The 25,350-nt window shown below is 39.0% G+C and overlaps 1 protein-coding gene across 4 annotated transcripts in view; it reads right to left on the bottom strand.

Moving 5' to 3' along the window:
- The window catches only part of STXBP5L (syntaxin binding protein 5 like), a 207,431-nt gene that overhangs the window by 43,308 nt on the left and 138,773 nt on the right, over positions 1–25,350 (bottom strand). The window contains exons 17-20 of one of the 4 annotated variants that reach the window (XM_037387448.1): positions 17,505–17,630; positions 12,623–12,774; positions 10,895–10,966; positions 3,875–3,946 (exon numbers count right to left, since the gene is read on the bottom strand). In XM_037387448.1, the coding sequence (XP_037243345.1) occupies positions 3,875–3,946; positions 10,895–10,966; positions 12,623–12,774; positions 17,505–17,630 (422 nt within the window). The remainder of the gene's footprint in view (positions 1–3,874; positions 3,947–10,894; positions 10,967–12,622; positions 12,775–17,504; positions 17,631–25,350) is intronic. The other 3 variants (XM_037387449.1, XM_037387450.1, XM_037387452.1) reach the window with 3 other exon arrangements.

Raw genomic sequence — 25,350 nt, 5'->3', positions numbered from 1 at the left:
CTTACACAACAAAGTTAAATGATCTCTCAAAGATGCATTTTCATGTGCTCACAGTATATTCGCAACTACTTCCATACAAAGCTGCATGGAAGTGGCTAAACAGTAAGGGACGTATATATTATACAATTATATATATTATATTCCAAAGAGCCCCTGATTAAGTTTTCCTAATGAGATGATAAAAATAAAGGTAAACTTTACTGGAATGGGTACCGTTCCGTAACACATTATGTAGTCATTAACTGTGTTACTCCACAGAGCACCATTCACGTTAGGAGTGCTTACAACGCCTCAGAGGGGCTTTTTGGTTTAGAGCTACTGAGCTCTCCAATAGCGCCGTGAATGTATGCAAAGAGTGACTGCAGCACAAAGCCCTAACTTTTGACCTCCAAATGGCAAACAATGATCAAAATGCAGCTTGACTTTCTCCATCAAAAGAACACGGCATACACGAGTAAGAAGAAAATAGCCTGATGGAATTGAAAAATCCTGGCCTCCACTGTTCTTTATATGATCTGTGGGGTTTTTTAAGCCAATCAAATACCGTTCTATGGCATGCCGTGCCGCACCACTGTCTCATGAAACATACTTTATATAGATAAGGTTTTTTGGGTTTTATTTTAAAGGGGTTATTGTTCCACAATTTTTACCAATGTTATTCCATATATATTGCTATATCTGGAATATATTTTACTTACAGTGGAAACACCACCACTCAGATATTCACAAATAAGCAGAATCTTTCAAATGGCTTTATTAACTTTTCGTCTTCCTGTATAGTACTGGAAATCCACCATTATAGTATTTGAATAATGATTTAATTAAGATACCAGTGGTTAAGGAAGATTATTATTCTCATCTGCCTACCATTCTTAAAATGCAAGGTTGTCACTTGCTGCTACTCTCTGTGTGGCGCTGTGAATTTCACAAAGATTTTCATCAAATGGTTTAATTTCATGTTCTAGTCTGAAAGACATACAGAACGGCATTCTGATTTTTCAATTACGTTGTCTGCAAAGCCACGCTTTAGCAAACAGAACAGGAGGAGCAGCTGAAAAGACTATCTTGTGAAACAAGTTTAAAATATTGCTTAATGGAAGAAGCTGGATTTGTACTGAGTTAGAAACTAGCCCTGCATGTAAAACAAGGAGCATCCTTCAGCACGGAGTCCCTTGCTCAGTGCTCCAACACTCCTATCAGTGATAGAACACAAATGCCTAATCCCGATTTGGGGCAGGGGACAAAAGAAACAAAGCTGGCTCTGCAGAAGCATAGTCAGAGGTTTAAACACTGACAAGCAGTAGGATGTAGGAAAAATATATTTTTCGGGGAAACCAAGATGGTTCAGGCAGGCTAAGTAATGTTCAGGATCAGACCAAGAGATGAGGAGGAAGATTTTTCAAGTTCTTCAAGAAGCCTTTATCAACACTGTTCTTATGGGCCTGACTGGAACTGAAATCCAAGTTGCTAATGACTCTTAGATGTAAAACTGTTTGCATCTACATTGGCAATTAGCGTGCTGGAGGGATTCTTCCTAAGCATTGTCCTGGAGCCTCAAAGCATGCATGCAGGCACATCAATGTTGTTCCTCAAATCATTCCTCTTCTGATGGAACTAAGGATGGAGCTGCTTACTGGCATGCCATCACGTGCGTAGCGTTTGTCATGTGACTAGTGTCCTCAGGCTGTTTGCACTTTGCATATGTATTGTACAGGGGGCCGGTAACTGGCACGAACTTCACTGCCAGGTGAAGAACTGGCATTGCTGTGGTCTGGTGACCATAATGAACTGCAACAAAACAAACTGTTCCTTCTGTCTTTACAACCTCATCGGCTGGTGACGTAGCCATACCCAGTAGGACCCTCCTTGAGCAGCAACTTGAATCACTTGACTCAGCAGCCAAGTGTGCCTTCTGTTTTCGCTGAACTTCTGGAGGATAAAGTCTTGGATCTTGTGGTCACGGGTTTTACAAACACAGCTATCAGGGGACTCTGCAGAGTACAGGACACCTCATTACAGAGCTTGTGTGCCATGAACGTTAAAGAGATCAAAGGCAAGACTGGAAGTAGAAGGATCCTGCCTGACGAACCTGTAACTATGCAGATCTGCAAGTTGTGTTCTACGAGAAAGAAATGTCAGCCAGTATAAAGGCTGAAGTAGCTGCGAGCCTGTGCTGATAAGCACAAGGTAGTTCCACAAGTTCTTAGGTCACACAGATGACTAGACTGGATTGCGTCCAGTTTTAGAAAGATGTATGCCAAAGCAAAATCATTTTAGTTGTGCATTAATTTGAAAAAAGAAAAATAATATCAGTCACAGTAAAAGTAACTTCTATTTTAAAAAGCAGTTAACTCTAATAATAGTTTCTGCCTACAAAAATTGCACCTGATTTCCCATTTTGAAGTTTCAAATATAGCTTGGAAAACAACATGGAAGGGCTAAAATAGGAAATATTCAGAAATATCCCATGTTTTCCCTGCTGAATGATCTCCAAAACAGAAAAGCAGAATAAATTTTGGAGCAAATTATCTTAAATTTATCTAAAACAGATATTTCTGATCAACAGCTGAATAAGAAATTGAATTTAACTGCAGAAAAAATAAGGTTTTATAGGAGTCAGTCATCATTATAGAACTTAGCATATGCACAGATGTTTACCAAGTCAGTGATCCCTTAGTTTTCAGAAAAGAGAGAGTTTCTAGCTTTTTTCTGGAGAGAGGATTGAAAGGATGAATCCCAGTTAGCCACACAGTAGTCTTAATTATACTGAGTTATCAAATGTTTTATTTTAAAGCCCATATCATGAGTTTGAGGCCCAGCTTAAGAGTTTGAGCTAGTGTTATACCAATATTTCACTTTGATATTACCATGTTTACAGAATTCGGTTGCAAATAGTACAAGGAAATATATATTTCAAAACAGCTGTTTTGTTTTAGTTCTTGATACGTCAGGGAAACCCTTTTGTTAGTGTCATTTTTCTAAGTTACTAATTAATGGCCTCCATTCCAGATTAATATGTCCTGTTATAATAAAGTAAAATACGTGAAATAATATCAGAGAATTTGAATAGCATCTTTGTGGAAATTTGTTACTGAAACTAAGGCAAAAAATCTATCAATACTTACCAAACTACAAGAAGTGTGATATGCATACCACAAGCAAAACGAATGTATCACAGCTATACCTCCTTATTTTCCATCACATTTAAAAGTCAGCTACTAGAAAGGAGTTCTAAGCAACGATTTTTATAAAGAGATCAATGCGGACTAGGCACTTGCAGGAAAAAAATCTCTAGGAATGAGATCAACTCCACCTTCTGAAGGACTATGGGTAAAATGGGAAACGTTTATAAATTTTTAAATGGCCAAGATTTCACTGCTGGGTTAAAGCGGTTGGTGACTATTTTAATTTGAGGTTACGCTTCCAGTATAAATTACATAACTTAGCCACTGGTGAGTTCTAATGGTTAAAATTTACCATCTCCATATTGCTGGTTTTCAACTAATTTCTCTGCATGCACATATGCATAATATATATATAAAATTACAAGGTCTCCCTACTGAAAAGAAAGAAGTCAAAGTCTTTTAAGAAAACAAGAGAAACAAGCCTCTAATAGGAGGATATAGGAATACACCTGCATGATGTTGTTAATTCAAATGTTTTCATACTCTTCACCTCAAGATGTATCATGTACATGTAATTTTTCTTTAAGTAAATAGACTTAGGATTTTATTGTGCTATGTAATAAGCACGTCTCCAGTAACTCCTTCTCTTTGGAACTGTAACTATGCACTTCACTTCTTTGGGATTGATGAAACACAGTGATGCATGACATGAATGGCTTATACAGACTGCAGGAAGAGAAGCCAATCACCTTTACCTGAAGTGGGAGACTTGCAACGCTCTAGCTCCAGGGAAACTGGACTGTCACTGAGTTCAGTCAGGCCTGAAAAACGGAGTTAAAAAGTTAAGTTACAATCTAACAGGGCATGCTTCAACTTTCTTGGCTGATGGTATTCTGCACTTTAAAGTCAGTTTGGAGAAAGAAACAGTGTGAAATGTGAGGCAAATATTTTCAGGTAACTGCAGTTATCAGGCTGTCACTGCAGAAATTTAGGTCTGGTTTTAAAAAATCATGCCTCTTGTTAACTCAGGTTTGTTTTCTGAGTGCCTCAGGGTAGACAAAGAGTGACTGTACCTAACAAGAGAAAACAAGTAAATATAGTTTAAAATTTAAATGTCTGTGATATGAATCGAACTTACTCATCCCTGTCAACCTGATGTGAAACAACTCAACAACTCTATGCTTTCAACTGCTGCAAAATTAAGGGAGGAGACCTTAAGCCAGAGGGAGAAGAGGAAAAAAAACCCCAAAACCCAAAAAACACCCCAGTACTGGTGAAAGAAGAAAGCGAATAAAAAAAAATAAATTACTGCTACTACGCAATATTAGGAACTTCTCTAGGAATTCACACAGGACAGCTCTTTTTAAAGGGCACAGAGGCAATGGTAATGCTATCTGAATGTAACACAGAACTTTAGGACAAGATAGCTCACGTACTGTTCATAAATACTTGTGAGGAACTTGTTTTCAGCAGTCTACAGTGGAAGACGGCAACAAGTAATCTTAGTTTATACTGCTTAAGCTCAGGCTTGTTTCTGTGATCAAACTAAGATTCCACCTTTGGCACAGGTCACATGTACAGGTTTAAATGTGCCTTTTGGCATGCCAGGGGCGGGGTGGGTTGTGAAGTCTGAGCTCGTGCTATCCTTTACCATGGCCTAGCTGCTGAGTGGGTAAACTGGGCACGGCCGTACCTGCTCAAATGTACCCTTCATACGTACCCCATGGTGCACGCTTGCTATATGGAGCCCTGCCACTTCATGCTACTGGGGACTGGCAGGCAGCCCAGCACCAGGCACCTGCCTGCTAGAAACCGGCCTCAGCCCTCAGGTCACAGAGCCTAAGGAGCGTTAATCCACATTCAGATGTGCATGACTGTCATGCCTACACTGTGTTTACACACGCTCTGCGTATGTATCCTGGAAGTCAAATGTCCTATTGCAACCTTTCAATGTGCTTTAAGCTGGCACCATGACTCCTGCAATGTGACATATTTTAATTTTTATGGCTTCTGGACCCTCAGGCTCACAGATCCTCATCTCTAAAATTCACAGACTCTTGTTAAAAAAAAATAATAAAAAATCTGCTACCATTGGGTGACCAGTGCTGTTCTCTTCATATTGAAAACAATGGGACCTTAATATCTTTTTAATTTTGAACTTTTCTGAGAAATGGGAAGAATCCAGAGTCCAAAAAAGCAGATTAAAAACCTTCTACCACTAACCAAGCTGTGTGAGTGCTTAGAACAACTTTGAGCATGCTTTGGAAAAACAGCAGTATCGATTTGGCGCATTAAGTCAGTAGTAAAGACATCTTTGCTCCCGATTTTTAAGCAAGAAAAGATCATAATCTAGATACTAATGTTGAAAACCATATATATATATATGTATATGTATATATATATATTTTTTAGAAGCATTCTTGAATCCTTGAGTCAACTTAGAATCTGTGAGGGAATTTTATGTTCCAATCAATTGTGAGTCCAGTCATTTTTGCTGTTATGACTGAATTCAAGAATTGCAGCCATTTAGGGACCCTCTCTACATATAGCTTTCTTACATCAAGTCTTCTACCCAACTCTGGTGTTTCTGTATGTACCTAGAGATTTGGGACATAATTGGTTTTTGCTGCAGAACTGCAAAGAACAGTGGGACCAAGTTTGGCACATTCGCATAGCATCAGAGGCCTTGGATAAATAAAATGAAATATTAAACATTTTCTTTTGTAAACGCAGGATTTGACATACTAATATATTAACAGTATGGTTACGATGTGATTAATGAAATGCTTCTAAACCTTGTGCAGTTACTATTCATGATAGTTACAATGTCAAATGCCAGGTCAGATTTTGCTTCTAAACGGTTTCTTTTTTGTGTGTGAGATTGCAGAAATGATACTACAGCTCAGTATAAATTATGGTGCCACTGACTTCAGTATGAAAGGTACCAAATTGCACCACTGTTCTGAAAAACCAAGAGCAACCACCGTGAGACTACCACAAGCCCTTTATGTTTGGCAACAGTTTTCCAACTTAGAACAGTAAAGATACATTTCAGGTTATGGTGAACACGTGAACTTCTCTACAAATCTAAATGACTTGTCAAGTCTCTATCACCTTTAACAATGGCCACCAACAGATGCTTTTTTTAAAAAAATAAAAATACAGTAAGTCCCCATGTTAAGCATAAGTGGTACTACGTGCCCTGCACAAGGGCATTGTCTTAACCTCAGACACTTAGATTTGCTCAAGCAATTTCTTTTTTTTATTTGCTTAAGCAAATAAGCAGATTTTCTCCTGCCACAAATCTTTCTTGCTCAGAAATATTATGACTTATTGTTATCCACCCATGTATCCAGTCTCTTTTAATCTTACTAAATTCTAAATCCCAAAGTTGTTACACAGCCATGAATTGCACTATCATCCTTCACTGAAGGGAATAAACATACATTTGTCAATTTTTATGTGTTGCCTTTGATTCCATTAAATGTCTTTTGTTTCCCTTTGAGATGAGGAAGGCAGCTCTCAAGCTTTTCTTTGTACTACTGTTTATTTTCTACTGTCATCTCCTTTGTAAGGAAACCAAGCTAAATCTTTTCAATAATTTATCATGTGTATTTCCACACAATTCAGCTTCCCTCGAATGTTTGAGAGACTGCAACAGCTACTGAAGTTAGATTACAAATATATTTTCATTTTGAAGTTCTGTAAGCCCAATCTGTGTCCCAAGACATTTTAGCTAATTCTAGTCAAAAACCCCCATCCCAGCAAATTTTGAGTCCAGGTAGAGCAAGAACACAGCAGCAAAACTAAAGGCAAATAACTGAGACTGGCCATGTAAACAACCACCTGTGAGAAGATACACCCACTGACATTATAAAGAAGTGGGCTTTGATTTGAAAAAAATTATAAAAATGTGAAAATCCTGCAAGATGTAATTATATCACATTAGGCATTAAAGCACTTTAGAAGACATTTCACAGGATGGCCAGGGTTGGAAAGGACCTCTGAAGACCTGCTAGTCCAACCCCCTGCTCAAGCAGGGTCACCCACCACGTCCCATGGATACTTTTCAAGATTACTGTAGTTTCCATTTCCTCATCATTAGGGGATCAAAAACCCCATACTGTCTATAGCAAGGCATAACAACTTTTAAGAACTCATAATTTAAAATTTCTATCTCTGATTAAATCCTTCAGACTGATTATTTACTTAAAAGCACCCAAAGCCAGCACATCTTTGCTTATAAATAAATGAATTATAATTTATCATAAATATTCACACGCCAATAAATAAGCCCAGTGTTATCTTAATCCATCATCTTCACAATGAATTTCCATACTATGTTTTCTTTGTGTTTAAATATGATGTGTTCCTTGAAATGACAGTTAGTTCAGAATATAGCTGTCGACTTAAAACTCAACCTATATTAGCTTCTACTGTGTTGTCAGGTGTGATTTAAAGTGTCAATTACTAATAGCTAATGACTCATAACACAGTTTTCCATGTCCTCCTGTCAGACCAAGGTTACTTTTGCTCACATCCTCTCAAGGGACTGGCCTGAAAGAGGAACAAGGAGATCTCACTGAAAATTCTTCATTCTGAAAATTATTTCCTATGGATCAACATCCTTTTAAACTTGCTGACTTTCTGGATGCTTCAAAAATTTATTTTCTTGTTTTACCAACAGATGGTATGAATTTCTACTAGGAGATGCAAATTGCTTTTACAAGTTGGTATTGGTATTTTTATATTCTGCTGCAAGGATGATCTCTGTAGATGCAGTAAATGTACTTGTTTTAATATCTGAATATATGTTGCTATCTAGCACTAGGTAATAACATGTACCATTTTATTTCAACTTAAGAGAAAAAAGAAAAAAAAAAGGAATCCCAACCAAACACCACCACAGTTCTGCACTACTGCAGAGAGAGTTTATTTTATTTGGCTTGGCACATGCTCTCGCTACAAAGGCAGGTGGCTGCCAGCAGCTGTGTATCAGAAGGGGCAGGACATCAACACCAGAAAGCTACCTCCAGCTCTGCACTTACCTCACCTTAGCCTCTTACTTTCCTCAAATTACTTCCCTGCTAGGACAATTTGGTTTCAGTCTCTGCTGTTATGTATGTCTAGAACTCATCACATTTCTCCTTCTAATTTCTTCTCTTCTTGCTTCTCCCTTCCCACTTGCACCTCCCAAACCAGAGCATGTGCTGTCTTAATCCTTAAGCCCACTCTAGTTGCTTTTGAGTCTAGCTTACACACGTATACATTACTCTTACCAAGCTCTCTATAGATGTATTGGCTAGGACGTGAAACAATTATTTCACCAACTGTGCTTTGAATATTGGATGACCTTGACATGGGTGATTTTGTCTTTCCTTTGGAAAACCTCTCCAACATACTGCTTCTTTTCCTTGTTTGATGGGGTTTTTTTCCCCTTTCGCTCTTTAGTTGCAAGGCACCCCAGACTGAAACATCAATACTTTCTCTCTTTGTCCCAGGATTTGAGGAGGTTCTCTCACATAAACAGGGCAATAAATATCTTCTTTTGATATTTGAATGATTCATAAATATGCATCTCTAACTTACATGACTTCCATCCAAGTTAAAGTAGTAATCCTGTCTTTCTAAAATTTACTCACAAGTGTCCAGACATAAATTTAACATTGCCAAGATAAACTGCTTTTTTGTGCTGAATTCTCCTCTTTACTACTTCAACGCAGCTGACAGCACCACTGTCTTCCCTGATACTCTAATCCACAATACTGTTTCATCCCTGGGACATCACACTTTAACTCTCGGATTCCGGCTGAATACTGAACTAGACTGTTTCTTCCTGTAAATCACCTCAAAAATGACTGACAAAAAGTCTAAGTATTTTGCTCACTGATAATCTCTTTTTTGGCTTCAGTGCCTGCAAGTCTTATTTTCTCAAACTGATCCTCATGAAATTATCTTCCTGGTTCATTACTTAATTGAATCAACTTCTGACATGCCTTCCCATTAACTTCCATTTTCATTTATATAACCCTCAAAACTTTAGACATAATGCTTATGTTATCACATGACTGCTGCTGCTTTTCCCTTAATAATATCAGCTTCAACTACACAATTTCCAAAAAGAATTTATTTTTCTTTTCCCATCATCATCTCTTATGAGAAGAGATAAAGTTGTACGCAAAATCCTAAATCCATTCTCAATACCCCTTTTAAAACTCCTAACTCAGATAAGACATGTAACAAAACATAACTTGAGAATGACTTAGCAAGATATTTTACAGTCTCTGATATTCTTGCCTTGTTATCTTATTGCCTGGTGCATCTTTCAGATCATACAGTACATACTCTTGTATAAATATCAAATGGAAAAAGCAATAACCAAATAATTTTTGAGGAAAGAAATTAAGTTGTTAATGATCTTGCACAAGAGTCAGACTCATACTCTTCAGTTATGATGTATACAGAAAGATTTTGTGGACTTTTCTGATTTTGTGGTTGAAGATGGAAACAAGGTCATACATTTTCAGCTATGAAAAACTGTGCTCTGTGCCTGTCATTTTGAATGAAAAAGTTGGTTATTTTTGCTCTTAGAATTTATTAATTTTTCAGTAGGGGAAAGCCCCCAAACCTTTGACTTCTGTCTGTCCCTCGGGTTCTCTGTTACACACCTGACATTAGCCAGACCAGACTAAAGCTTTAAGACATTATACACCAAATCTTTTTACGGACTGCTGAATTTGTAACTGGACTAGTTGTTTAACTAAACAGGCCACCTTTTATGAAGTACTATGAAATAAAAATCATAGAAATCAATTGATAACAATCTAGAAAGACAGAATAGACTTTCTTGTGCAAGTGTACAAATTATTTTAATAGCTACACAATTCTGTATTTATGTGGGATGATAAAACAACTGCCACTTCTTTACCTTGCCTATACCAAGTATTTAATGTAAAATTGCCTATCCAGTTGTTCTGTGAAAACTACTGTAAAATGAATAAGAGGCATCCTGGAGACCTAATTACATATAAGCACTGCAGTTAATTAAGATACATACAGCTCATCTGTTGAACAGTAATTTTTGAAAAATTAATAATAGCTTTGTTCATTACATTCTGCAGTGATGAATACCAATATTTAAATTGCGTATCACTATAACTCAAAATTTAAAGATATTAAAAACATTAATTTTCACAGCTCTCTTTGATGTATGTATTTTTATTCCCGTTTTACATTCCCCATTAAAGATCAGAGGCATGGGATGGTTCCCCAAAGCCAAGTATTCAAGTACCAAACCAAGATTAAAATTTTAAATTTCACAGCACCCAATCCAATTGGTACTCTTTTAAGCCACATTACTCTTCTGAAAATAGGGAAGAATTAATTAATAACTACAATCAGGCAGTGCCATTGCAAAACAAGAAATGCTTCATATAAGTGAATGTACACTGACATGAATATAAAACCAAAGAAAGATACTGTCATCAAGAAAGTAACATTGTTGAAAAATCATTTCTAAGGCCCAGTCTGCCCCACATAAGTCACTGGGGTTTTCTCATTGACTCTTGGAAGAAGAAAACAGATCTGAAGTATCTGTATAATAAAGACAATTGTCAAAATTAAGCATGGTTGACATCACAGAAGGTATAAGTTTGCATGCAAGCTGAATGTGTTTAAACAAAACACATTACAAAGCACAAATACACGGGTTTAAGTCAGGCATAGTCCAATCATGAGAAAGCTGTTTGCCTAACCGTCATAGAACTTACTCTGATAGGAAGTACGGATCCGTTTCGTTAAATCTGGATAAAAGTTAGACAGGCCACGCATGCAAAAGTTGTCTTTGGAACATGCCAGTACACCAGCATCAGCAGCAGGCAGAGGAAAGAGAGAAAAAACAGTCTAAAGTGAAAGGACGTGATAATCATAACCAGCATCTAGAACAGCCAAGGTGAAGAAATTTCAGCAGATGCTTACCTTCCAATTGGGAGATATAACAAGAAAAATCAAAAAAGTAAAAGACATGGGATGGATGGTGAGAAAGCAGCTGAGGCTTTTTTTAGATGCATAGTTTCTATAAGCAATCTAGAAGTGCGGATTCCTTCTTAGCGGTCACTTGTCCCCAGCGGGCTCCATTCTAGCAGCACGGCATAGCTGGAGGGCTGCCTCAGAGACTAGCCAAGGCTGTCGCTGGCACTGTGACACGGTGCTGATAATAGCTATTTCTACAACAGATACCCTCCACCCTTTGTACAGGGCTACTGCAGCATTTTGCTTGTGGCTAGCTGCTCAAATTACTTTGGGAGCTGCTGCGAGGCTGGCTGAACCAGACAGAAGCTGAAGGTAGCTAAAAGCTGCTTGTCTCTTCTCTCCTCAGCTGTGCCCAATTTACATCTTTAACACTTGGCACAGATGAGAACTAAGCTTGCCATGATTAAGTGCCTAGAAAGTGAGATAAATGGTCTTTCAGGAATGGAAGTGGACCTGAAGACTTACATTTTGTTCTCTAAATTTTACTTTCTGTTTGGAGTATACACACATATTCCCAATTAAAAAAGTTTCCATTGACTTTATGGAGAAATATAATTTGATGATTTAGTGCAGGGTCTGCTGAAAAAAATGCTGATGCTGTAAACACACTATAAGCTGCTGCTTTTTTATTTTACGGTTAGATTTAAAACTCAACATTTTCAAACAGATTTTTAAATAAAATTCTAAAACTCCACAGCTATGTAAAACACATTTCATAATTGTGTCTAACTGTAGTAAGTTACTATGGAATATGTAAAAAGACTTGAAACACAGAAGATCTTCTGACTTTTTTCTCATACAATAAATTCTTTAGATAACCAAAAATGTATGGTAAAATTTAGCTACGCTGATGGACCAATACTTCTAACATACAATGCGTAATAATAACTGTGCCTTACAAATGTGCTCCTCTTGGCATCAAATGTTTAAATGGGGTACACCTGGATTTAGTAAGTTTCTATCAAGAGCTTCAATTCACTAACAAAGTGGCTTATTTGAACTACCTGTGCTACCTACACAGCATGTCTCTCAGGTGTTAACACTTCGCCAAACACAACTGCCTTTTCACATACCAACAAATAGCACATGGCAGAAGAGACAAGTAAGTTTAAATTGAAGTCTTACCTATTGGTATGAACTTACTGAAACCAGAAAGAAAACAGCACACAGACTACACTTCAAGTGACTGCCAGAGAAACCATTTACTGCTCTGCTCATTAAGATTTTTTACATAGACTCAGCTAAGGGAATCACTTGCTGACCTCCATCCCAAAAGAATAAACTTCATAAAACATTTTCTTTCTGAGAAAGTGTCAGTACCTAAAGCATGTCAGGTTTCTTTCGTCAAGTTACAAAACTTCCATTGGCCAGCAAATAGTCATGCACTTCAAAAGCACTGTAAAAAGCCACAGGCAAAAGGACCAAAGAACATATCAGGCTCATAATCACAATAATTTATTTCCTACCTGCAGCAAACTGCTTGCTTTTGCGAGGTGAACGGGGCTGACGCTGGTACGGATCACTTGATCCATATAGGTCAAGGGTTCCCATGCTCAGCAGTACTGTCTTCTGCATGATGTCCACAACAGCCAAACCGTTGCAGTTTCCAAATGCCACTCTGAGAAAAGAAATGTTCCCCAAAGGGATTACTAACATGTAATTAAGTGGTGCAAACAATAATTATTATTCATTATTATGAATACAGCACGAAGATTTTCTTCAGAAACTATCAAAGATTACATTTTATAATTCTTAGATTTTTAATTCTGAATTTACAAAATTGTGTCCTGAAGCAGAGTAGCTGACTTTCCAGAAAGACTTTCAAACAACCTTCTGTGCCGAACGCATTGCCATAACGTCTAAATATCTCTTTACTGAGCAATGTAATTCTAGTCATAATGATCTAAATTAAGCCTACAAATCTGGACGTAGATCTTAAAAAGTGGTTATACATAGATATAAAATACAAATACAGATTAAAATCTAGATACAACTACCTGTATAAATAATTATTTTAAACGAAATATAAACGATAAATTAAATCTATTAAGCTGTACTGTGGAGATACCCAAATCTGAAAGGTAGTTATATAATTTCCTACCAACTCTATCAGCTTGGCCAAAACTGTCTCTGCCCCTCTGCAATGCTTCTTACACATGCCATTCTGATGGTGGTTTGATCAAGATCTCCAAACTGATATGAGATTGCCTAAGATCTGGACTGCAGCCTTGTTATAAGGAAAAAGAGATGGAACAATTTCTTTCTTTTTTTGCCTTGGAAGTCCCTTCTGAAGCATTCTGCCTGATTCTTCTCTATCACTATTACTGATTTCCCGACACCAGTTTCAGAAAGTGGGAAGAAGCACTGGACCAGCAGCACTTTCTCCTCCTCTCCCACAAAAATGTTTTCTAGTCTTGCTTCTTCCCCAGATTGGAAGGGGTGGAGGGTGGGGGGAGGAAGAATACAGTGCATCGATCTGAGGAGAAGAAATAAAAAGGGAAAAGGAAGAAAACAGATGCTAAACATGTCTATATGTAAGAACTGGGAGAAAGTCTGAAGTTAACCATAGCATATGGAAACCCATATAACTCAGCAGGTAATATCTTTGCTTCGTATTCTCACTAAAACATTAAACCTATTTAAGATTTAATATTAAAATAGGCAAGCAAAACTGAATAATTCTGGATTAAATAATGGCAAATCAGTTCACAGAGCATATGACTATTGGAAGGATCCATATGCCAAAGTCTTGACACTGCATTGTTGGAGAACTGATTTAAGCAGGGATATTATATACTGAGAATTATTGTACAGAAGTCTCTCCTTTTCTATCAGAGTACAGTTTTAACTTCCAGATAGAAAGGATTGCAGGTGCAGCCACAAGGAAACTCAAAATCTCAAACCATGCTCAATCAGATTAAGAATAATTTGTGATCAAGTTTCATCATTTTATGTAAGAAGGGGTTAAGGTGGTCAGTTCAAAGCCCGGCAAAAATATTTAAGCATTCAGTTCATGCTAAAATTGAGCTGTGCACTCACCTCCACCTGACTCTTCTTAATATAGCTCCAAAATATCTTACAGGAGATATGTGAATTTGTGTGTGGAAAAACAGTAAGGAAAGAGAGAAGTAATGAGATGGAGGAAGGGGAATCAGGGTAGACAGAACATTTCCCTCTGTTGTACCTTTTCTCCTTCTGCTTCCATTATAAAAAAGAGAGTTACATATAGCAAATAGAAAAGGTAAAGGATGAAAATGAGGTGAGTTTTAATTATTTGTCAAACTGTCCAATTAAGGCACCATCTATAACAGTGACTCAAATTCTACTGGTTGTTACTACACCATATTTTTTCTACCCTTGACTTAACACTGACTTTCATACAGCATCTGTGGAAATATGACGAATGTACCCTTTTCCCCATTGACTCTTCGTTGATCTGTAGCTTAAACAGCTACTAATATACACCAGCTTAAAGTGTGTACAAATCCACCTTGATTTGGCAATATTTGTGCTTATGGGGAAAGATCATAAGGTGAACTGGGGAATAAAGTCCATATTTTATGAATACAGAGTAATATCTGTTTCAGAAATTACTAAAGCTTGTTTTGCTTAATAGAAGAACAAAATAATTTTTAAGAGAGTTTTCCTGGGACAAAAAGGAACCCTGTCACATTTGCCAGAAGACCATATTGTGCAAAGTTTTATATGTCTTCATGTTTCTTAACACAAATTGACTGATAAAGAATAGAAAAAAAATATTTTGCTGTTTGTTTTTGGCATTCTTGTATTTCGCTCTAAAGCATATGTTAATAGGCATTGTCAGAGAAAGGATATTGAAGTGAAAAAGATTACTACGGCAAAGCAATTCCTGTGTTCGTAAATCCCTGTGTTCTAGGTGGAGAAGAAAAATAAAGGAATAAAAATACCAAGTGTCAACCTCATCTGTTAATACTTCAGTGAGCAAAAACTAGAGCTATCTGAATTTTGAAAATTATTAACCTGAGACATTAAATTTGGAAAATATGAGTCACAAGAAGAGCTAGTGGTCATTCACTCTCTGGTCAGCAAATTAACAGAACAGATCATCACTTCCTGGTCTGCCTTTTTCTAGACTTCTTTAAATTCACACAGAAGCATGGATATAATATTGCTTATACCTAAATTACTTTACCAAGAAAAATCAGAAATTGCTCATTAATATTGTAACACTTCTGAGGAATGATAAGAAAATCTAGAGAGACAGTACTATTAACAAGGTTTAAGATAAATTGCTAGCATCCAAGTCTTAATGAAATCAAATGCAAAAGAAGCATAATGATTTCTCAATTTTGAGTGATGAATAGAATTAGTTGCTAGGAAATGTTCTATTCTGTGGGTATCTTTCACAGAAATATCATAAAATCCTCATCAGACATTTCGCGACAATACGTAGACTGGCTGAAAATTTTTATCACATGAGCTAGTAACAAATTTTCAGAGACAATTTTCAACAGAACATACAGTAAAACATTTATTAATTGTGTTTAACCTTGTAGACCTTCAGTCGTAATTGAAGCATTTTGTAAATGTTTCTCTTCTACTTTCATTACATAATGAAGTTTTTTGATCATTTCAGTAGAAAAAACCCAGGTGTTGATACTTCTAATTTGTAGCTCGGTACCATTAAAAGTAAACAAAACACATTAAATAAAGTTTCACAATGTCTGAAGTCTTTTACCTTTGCTGGGGATAAAGTAGTTTTTTTAATCTTACTTTAGTCCTGTTTCATGGCTGCAGCAATATCAGGGACACTACGTTCCTATTATTTGTAATATACAGTTACAGAAATCAAAGTAATTAAAAGAACACTGGAAGCAGACACTTCGGAACACACTCACCATCCTGTGCCTTCCTGCTAGTTAAACTAATTATTCTAGGAAAAATAATTAAGCAAAAAAATGACCCAAAGAACACTACAAATAGCATGGCAAAACCACCAGTGGCAGCTTTTCCACGTTGTGAGGTTAGAAAACAGGAGAAAAGTAAAGTATTGAACAAAAATTCAATGAAAGATGGGACTGTACCTTGTCATAGGCCCAAGGAAAATGTTGAGAGACGAGAGAGGGAGAGAGAAGAGAGTTTGCAGAAGGAATTTAAAGAAATAGGCCTTTCTTGGGACTAGCTTTTGTAGGAAAGTTAAGTTCAGGTTATTGGGCTATTTTATTGATACATGCATTTATTTCTGATACACTCGTATTTAGTATATGGTGTTTTAAAGGAGGCTGTCCTCTAAACTATTACTGCTCCTAGCAAAGGAAACAATTTAGAGCATTTGATTGAATCAGGTATGTTTAGGCAACCACTGTGAGTACCAGGAGAACTGCAACTGGCAGGTACTTCACAAGTGGGAGAATGTTGTGATATTCCTGAAGTCAGGTGCTGCCTTGAGGCCTGAGACCCGCAAGGGAACAAATGAGGCAAACCCCAAGAATTTGCACAAGTGACAGAAGTATCTAGGTATGGTGAAACAAAAGAAACTTCTAGAGATCATGAACAGGAAACTGTCTGGAAATTGAGGCCAAAGACTTAACAAAACAGCCCTCAAACAACATTTTTTTTTGCTCAAATGTAAAGGCTCCGCATACAGTTTCTGAAAGTCTCTGAAGAGAATCAAGTGACTTACTGGAAATCAGCAGGAGTCAGACACCTAACACCCATTATAGTCTATAGTTTTTATCTGAGTTACATCTTCTACAGGGAAAACCATTTTAATGTATCTGAGCAACCATCAGTGAGATAAAACATTAAAAACTGGCAGATAAATTGAACCTTAGGAAAAAAATACCGACGCGCCCACTTGCATTTCCATACAGAATTTAGCATTTGAATGTTCCTTACTCAGTTTTCGGTTTCAGGTCACTGGTCCTCTTGCAAACAGATTAGTACAGACAGAAAAATGCTGTTCTCAGAAGACAATCTCCAACTAAGGTATGATGTCGTGATAAATGATATTTAACACTTAATCCCATCACCATTCTCTATAAAAGGTATTTCACCTTGGTGATCCTTTCAAAATAACTTTTAAAATTACAGATTTGAAAGGTAATTAGATTTTATTTGAAAGGATGGATAGAATAATTTGAAAAGATTAAGCCTTTTAAATAGGACTAGTGAAAAGTTTAACTTCTCATATTACAACCTTTACGTGAGTTCAAATAATTTCCCCCCAAGAATCTGGGTTAGAGCAACCTAGATTATTTTTACTCTGACTTTTAATTGTCTGTGGGAAACTTCAACGTATAATTGGAAAATACATCATTTAGTGCAATAAACAATAAATCAATGCAACCTTAACTTTGAGTTACTTACAGTCCATAAGCAGAGTTTACAGCAAGACTGGTAATCTGTTGTGGAGGCTCACCATCCACCCACACCAACTGAATAACAAGATCTGCCTGGTATCCAGGAGGCATTCGCACAGGTCGAGTCTTAACACTAAGAAGAGGAGGTACAGAATAAGAACAAACAAACAAACAAACAAGCAGACTGGGCCATGAATAACAACTGCTTTTCTTGAGAAAACACTAGTGAAGCACAACCCTTAGTAAGTCCAGAGCAGTACCAGCCCTTGCAGCACACTGTGTGTATACCCATAGGTTGAGACTGGGTGTTCCAATCAGAACAGGATTATTTTGGAGGAATTCCAGGTTCCGACTTTCCTTTCTGTCGTAGAAACAAATCTGAAAACTTCAATGTTCCCTAGAGGAGAAACTCTGGAGAAGATGTAGGTGGGGGTCAATAAAAATATTTTTTACTTAATCATTTTTCTTTGATATTCCTTTGTCAGAACATTTTCTTATGCTAGATAATGCACACTTTAAAAAGTCCTGTTTCCTTCTTAGGGGTATAGTCACCTAGTATGTGATCTGGTCTTAATGAACGAATCTTCCTACATAAAATCTGATATCCTTATTAACACTGCTCCATGTTCTGTTATGGCAAGCTCAGTGACTTGAGAAGCAAGTAGTGCAGGTGTATGTATTAAGGGGAGGTGTAAGAACTGAACACTTCTGTATGACTACTTGATGTGTGCTCCGGACTAATAGAACTGAACGTGATGATACACCAAAAGAAGATACTATGCAAGAACAGCAATACTTTAAGGTATTCATGTTATTCATTTGTACATTCATACTGCAGGTAGTAGTTTAGACGTAAAGCCCGCTAGCCAGTGCATGTTCATAGTAGCTATAAATGTTGAGTCTGCTTATACTGTGTGCACCCCTCTGCACACAGCCATAACAGGGCAGTCTATCACATAAAATCCTCTAACCCTGGAAAAAATAGTACCCAGAGAAAGACTAAGAATCAGGAAAGTACTGAGCGTAGCTAGTTAATATAGACACGGACAACACATTGTGAAGAACTGCAGTTTTTGGCACGTAATATTTCTCTCTGCTATAAGTGCTTCTCTATGCATATATCTCTACCATAAATATCTTAAGCAGTATTATCCTGTGTGCTGGATCTTACAGAGAATTCTTTGATGACTCTGATGATGCAGACTATCTCCTAAACCTGACTATGATGTGACTCAGCAAGCTTTCCAAGCAGCCCTGGCCCATATACCTGAAAAGATGATGGATCAGATTAGAAAAAAGCCCAATTAATTTCTACTCAGAAGCAAATAGGCAAGCACTTCTTTCAAGAGAGGGTATTTAATCTTATTATTCAATAACCAAGACTATCAGGTTTTTTGTAGCTACACTGACTGCATCTGTTGGGATAGAGGTCTTGGTGGCAAACAGGGCTACCAGCAGTCTTGGAAAACTAAAGATAGATGCAGAAAGCTGAAGTAAAATGAAGTAAAACATAACCACCAAAAGGCACCAGGGCAAAAGTTCTGAGCAAGATAACTGCAGTAACACAACCAACAATGTACAATGCAAGAAGTGCTCTAATCCTGGCAGAGGTTATGAAGAACAGAAGACTGTGAGATAGTTCTCACACTTTTATGGTCTGATCTAGAGCATGGGAACAGACTGGACATGGAAGTACCTTATGAAACAAAGGGAAAAAATCTCCAGCTCAATGTTAGCAGTAGAAGCACTTGAAGATACTTTTTGGAGAAGTTCTTAAGGCATAAGGACTATTCCCTTAATAAGACATTAATATTTGTGGTGGGTTAACCTTGGCCAGCTGCTCTCTCACTCCCCCTCCTCAATAGGAAAGGGGAAAAATACTACATGAAAAAGCTCACGGGTCGAGATAGGACAGGGATATTGCTTACCAATTACCATCACAGGCAAAACAGACTTAACTTGGGGCAAACTGATTGCATTTATTGCCAATTAAAGATAAAGTAGGAGAGTGAAAAATTCTTTGAAAAGACAAAACTAAAAATACCCTCTCCCCACCACTCCTTTCCAGGCTCAATTTTACTCCTGACTCTTCTACCTCCTTCCTCATCCCAAGCAGCACAGCGGGGATGGGGAACGATGGTGGCAGTCAGTCCACAACATTGTGTCTGCTAACTCTTTCCTCATACTCTTCCCCTGCTCCCTCCCAGGCGGCACAGCCCTTCGGGAGCAGACCACTCCAGCGTGGGTCCTCCCAGGCCACAGCTTCAGCCAGAAAACTTGCTCCTGACTGGGCTCCTCTCCACTGGCTGCAGCTCCTGCCAGGAGCCTTCTCCGACGTGGGCTCTCCAGGGGCTGAGGGGGACAGCCTGCCTCACCATGGGCTCCTCCACAGGCTACAGGGGAATGTCTGCTCCGACACCTGGAGCACCTCTTCCTCACACCTTAGTGGCTACAGGGCTGTTTCACATACTTTTTTCTCACTTCTCTCTCTCACAACTGCTGTGCAATATTTTTTGCCCTTTATTAAATTTGTTTTCCCAGAGGAGCCATCCTTTTGGCTGCGGGGCCAGCCATGCCCTGTGGTGGGTGGGTTGGAGCAGGTGGAACAGGCTTGGGGCAGCCCCAGCTGCTCCTCACAGGGGCCCCTGCACCCCCCCACCCCCCATACAACATCATCTATAACTGCCTTTTCAAAAGACATTCACACCCTATTGAATTAACCATTTCAGTAATACAGTTTGTGCTGTACTGCTTATATTTTTTTGTAGAGGGTTCACTAACCTTGCCAAAACTTTCCCTTATTTATCATTTAACAAGAAAGGTATTCCTCATCTATCTTTCTAAATGCATTTTCTTCACAGTGGCTTGGCACATTATTTCTTTTGCCTGTCGTACTGTTCAGATCTTATATATCCATTGATCTGGAGCAATAATCAGCCACTTGGCTTGGATCTTGTCATAGGAAAGACACGGCAGCTGAGTTCAGCAAGCAGGATGCTTTTTCCTTGGCCTCCTCTTCCTCATTCCTGATTGTGCAGGACCAGCTGTGAGAACAGACCTCAGGCCACAGGTTTGGACTAGCACTCCTCCCTGCCCCACGCAGGGTTGCTGCAGTCACAAGAGCAAAAAGAAAGCCCTCAACAGCCACAGTCTTGACCCAAACTGGAAAGGAATCTCGTCAGGACAATGTGTCAATAGTGGAGATGAACAGCACTTTATCTGCCTGGTTAGAGTCAAGAAATTAACCACTTTAATTCTCTTGCATAAGAAAGCTTGTTACCCATGGCTGGTGACAGACTGCAAGAGATACACACCATACTGCAACTCTAGCATGCCAAACAATGATGGGAGCCAAAAAGCAGGGCTGGCAGTAGTGAGATAAGGCTTTCTGAAGTGCAGGCTGACCAAGCCAGAGTAAGCACATGGTGCAGTAGGGTTGCACAAGACCCCCTGTTGGAACTAATACACGGTTGTGTGAAGCCTGAAGAGAGGAAGCAGCAGAAACACGAGCTGGTGCAAGAGTTAAACAGTTCACTGTTAGCTGTGGGATGCCTTATCGCCTGCAACTTTCTCAGGTCCCGTAGCCTCCTCAAACTCCATAGCCCTATCACAGTATACCTTTTATACCTGAGGAAATGGGGTCGCATATCTGGGTATCGCGTATCTTGATACCACAGCAGAATATATGCAGCATTTCAGGATGAGGAATGAGACCTTCACTTGAATCTCCAAGACATAAACATCTCCTCTCACCATCACGACCGTGACCTGCTCCTACCTTTTCCCCTCTCTGACCACAGAAGTACGTGAGCTGTGTGGCCAGGTTTTGGTAGTGTGGGGTGGGGGTCTACAGGGGTGGCCCCCATGCTGCAGTCAGTTCCAGCTGGCTCTGCCACAGAACCCTGGCAGGACACAGCTGAGCCCCTCAGACAAGCTGGTGACACCTCTGGGAAAACAAATTTAAGAAAGGGCAGGAAATGCTGCCTGGAAAAAAGAAGGGAGGAACAAAAATGTGAGAAACAGCCCTGCAGATACCAACGTGTGAGAAGGAGGAGGAGAGGAGGTCATGCTCCAGGTGTGGGAGCAGTGATTCCCCCTGCAGCCCATAGAGAGGACCATGGTGGGGTAGATATCCACACCACAGCCCTTGGAGGACGTAATGGTGGAGCAAGAGGGTACTTCCTGAAGGAACTGTGGCTTGTAGAAAGCCCATGCTGGAGCAGGTTTATCCTGAAAGTCTGTACTCTGTGAGAGGGACCCCACACCAGAGCAGGGCAAAGTGTGAGGAGGAAGGAGTGGCAGAGAGCAACTGTTTTGGGCTGACCACGACCACCATTCCCCATCACCCTGCAGTGCTTGGGGTGGAGGAGGTAGAAGAGCTGGGAACGAAGGAGTGAAATAGGGAAAAAAGGAAGGTGGGGGGGCAGGTGTTTTAATTTTGGGGTTTGTTTCTCATCATCCAACCCTATTTTAATGGGCAGTAAACGACATTACTTTTCCTCTAGTTGAGTCTGTTTTGCCTATGACAGTAACTGGTAAGTGATCTCCTTGTCTTTATCTCAGCCCACGAGCTCCTTCATCTTATTTTCTTCCCCTTGTCCTGTTGAGGACAGGGAGTGGCAGAGTGGCTGGGTGGGCACCTGGCAGCCAGCCAAGGTCAGCCCACCACAGTGGGCAACAGCTTTGCATTTCCTATTAACAGCAAACCTCTGCTGAAAGTTTGCACTTTCTCCCCTGTTCTGCTGGCACTAAAGCTTTGCCCTTCCCTTTGTTCCTAAGATACATATCCATAAGCATTTCTGAAGTGACACTATCCCTAAGTTTATTGAAGCCCTGGATTATCCAGGAGTATTCATGGCGGGGACAAAGGGACGAACATGTGTGAACTTGAGCTGCTAAGGAAGAGGGGTCTTTTGAGACAGGTGAAAACTGAAACTACAAACAAGATTTGTATACGATGAAAAATGTATTCTTTTCAAACAAACTTCACAGCAGGCAGAAGCTGAGTGTTTTATATACATAGTCCTCCAGAGTATCTTTGTGATGGGCCCCTTCAACTTCTTATGCCTGTGGGTGAGCCTTTAAGAGGCATACTAGTGATGGTGTTTCCACCTTGCACCCCATTTTCAGTTTTCAGCTCCTGCCCTTAAAAATGTTACAAAAAATATAGAACAGGTAGATGAGATCCAAGAAGCAAGACTTAACTCTAATGCCCTTTCAGCTGAGCAGACATGTTTTCCATCCATATTTTCTAATGGATAGTTGATGATGCGGGGGAATACAAGCATCAAACATGCTGCTTTGGTAAGTTCCAACAAATGTCTGTCAAGCCAATGCGTTTGTCTTTTTCTTCTTTTAAATAAACTACCATGAGACTGACAATAGCTGCAGAATTAATTCTGATCTTCTAAAATATGTTTTATTATGATATTACTTTTCCAATGTGTTTTTAACAACATGCTGAAAAAAATTAGAGAACTTGAAGTGCCTTCTAATTTTTCTTTCCGATTGTTGTTACCTGAGCAAAAAAAAGCAAAAAACTACTTTTCACTGCAAATTTGAGGATCTTCTTTGGTAAGATGGATGTTATTTCATAGAGATTTTCTCTGAGCATAAGAATAAGTTATAGCTGGTGAAAGACCATAAGACTGGCATAAAACAGTTTCAGATTACATGATTCAGTTTGTCATTCCCATGTTCCTGTGACACCTTCCTCCTTAAGGATATCTGAGCTATTTCACTGGCTTCACTATCTATCTTGCTTGAACAGTAATGTTGATAGACAGTTCTTCATTTTGTTTTGGACTGCTTTTTTTCAAGTGTTCATACACCCTGGGGCTCCCAGCATAAGAAGGGCATGGAGCTGTTGGAGCAGGTCCAGAGGAGGCCATGAAGGTGACCAGGGGCAGGAGCCCCTCTGCTGTGCAGGCAGGCTGGGAGAGCTGGGGTTGTTCAGCCTGGGGAAGGGAAGGCTCCGGGGAGACCTTAGAGCAGCTCCCAGTACCTAAAGAGGGTCGACAAGAAAGCTGGAGAGGGGCTTCTTACAAGGATGTGTAGTGATAGGACAAGGGGTAGTGGCTTTTAACTAGAAGAGGGTAGATTTAGATCAGATATTAGAAAGAAATTCTTTACTGTGAGGGTGGTGAGGTGCTGGCACAGGCTGCCCAGAGCAGCTGTGGGTGCCCCATCCCTGGCAGTGCTCAAGGCCAGGTTGGACGGGGCTTGGAGCAACCTGCTCTAGTGGAAGGTGTCCCTGCCCAGGGCAGGGGGGCTGGAGCTGGAGGATCCTTAAGGTCCCTTCCAACCCAACCCATTCTATGATTCTATGATACTATAAACCTAAAGGGACCACAGGAGTATGCGCAGAAGAAATGTATAAATTTCAGTGATTTCCTTGACATGTTCTTATTATCCTACACTGAATTTGTTTGTTGTAAAGTTTTGGGTTTTAATTTTCTTTGTGAGATAATCACAGTTCTTTATCATTTTGGAGCTACTTGGAGCTTCTGTCAAAACCCCTGATTGATCTAATTTTAGGATGATACTAAAAGTCTGGGCACAAAGACTTACATCCTGGGTACAGCTTTTTGATGACAGTATTTACATCAAAAATATTTATATGCATACAGATTCACAAATACATCAGTTTCTTATGTTATTATAGCTGTATATTTCATTACAAAATCTTCCACAATAAGCAAGAGAAATATTTATTCCACACTGCTGCCTGCCTCTCTTGGTAACATTTACAAAAAAATGCCAAGTTTTCATTGCTTCAGCCCCTTCAGTCACCCTCTTTTAGTACCTATTCAGAGCAAATATTCAGTCATTCTGACTAGCAAAAATTACGTAGTGTGGAGCACCACTCATTTGCTGTGACAAGGTTGAGAAGCAGATATGAAAATCAACACAATGGAACCAAGATTAAAAGCTAGTCTCTATGTAAAATTTTATGTGGATTATCAATATAGTTGAAGTTGTGCACTCACCCTGCATGTGTAGGTGGCTGTAGCTTTACGTTATTATCACTCTATCTTAGATTCTGTACTGCTGCCCACCTGAATGACTTGCATGTAAAGTCAACAGCATCATCTAGGTCTCTGCTGGGTTTTCTGTGTTTCCAGCACTACATTCATTTTATCATCATAATTCTTCTTAGAAGTTTTTTGATGAACAGGGAATGTGGACCCAGTTAGGGTTTTGGGGAAAACTGTGGATATTTATATGCCTTTCTCTATTGAAAAGGAAGAGAGTGTACACAGTATGCTTTTATATAAATGTAAGAGGGAGTATGTCAGCAGTCCTAGTCATATATACTTCTACTTTGAAAAAACACTTCTCTGTCAAAATAAGTTTACATTTACTTTGTGTAAAATGGGACAAAAATCAGTTGGGCAGCTTAACGTGAGATCATATGGAGTTAAGCAAACCTCTAAAAATTAACCAGCAGTACCTCTACTAGGTCCATTACAGCTTTCCTGCCTCCAAGATCAACAATTTGTCTTCTCCCCAGACCAAATCAAATAAGAAGCCCTTAAGGGCAAGTCTTACCCACTGAAATAATCAATTACAGTCTTGCTGATTTCGGTATCATAAATAGATTTCACATTGGGATTTTTTTAGTAACTTCTCTCTGCCACTTCTATTGATTTTCATGGTTTATATTAATGGTTAAACTGAGGTCTGAGGTTCAACTGCCTGACTGAATAAGGTAGGCAAATGAATGGGATGCCAAAAAATACTGTTAATTTCACTAGAACAATGTCGCGATATTGCTTTTAAATGCTAATCCTATTTTCAGGAGCTCAACTGCCCAAAGTATCTGCAAAGTCAGGGAATGTTCATTTAAACTG

Source organism: Falco rusticolus, chromosome 5 (genome assembly GCF_015220075.1).
Source record: "Falco rusticolus isolate bFalRus1 chromosome 5, bFalRus1.pri, whole genome shotgun sequence".
NCBI lineage: Eukaryota > Metazoa > Chordata > Aves > Falconiformes > Falconidae > Falco > Falco rusticolus.
This window is presented reverse-complemented; position numbering and strand designations above follow the sequence as displayed.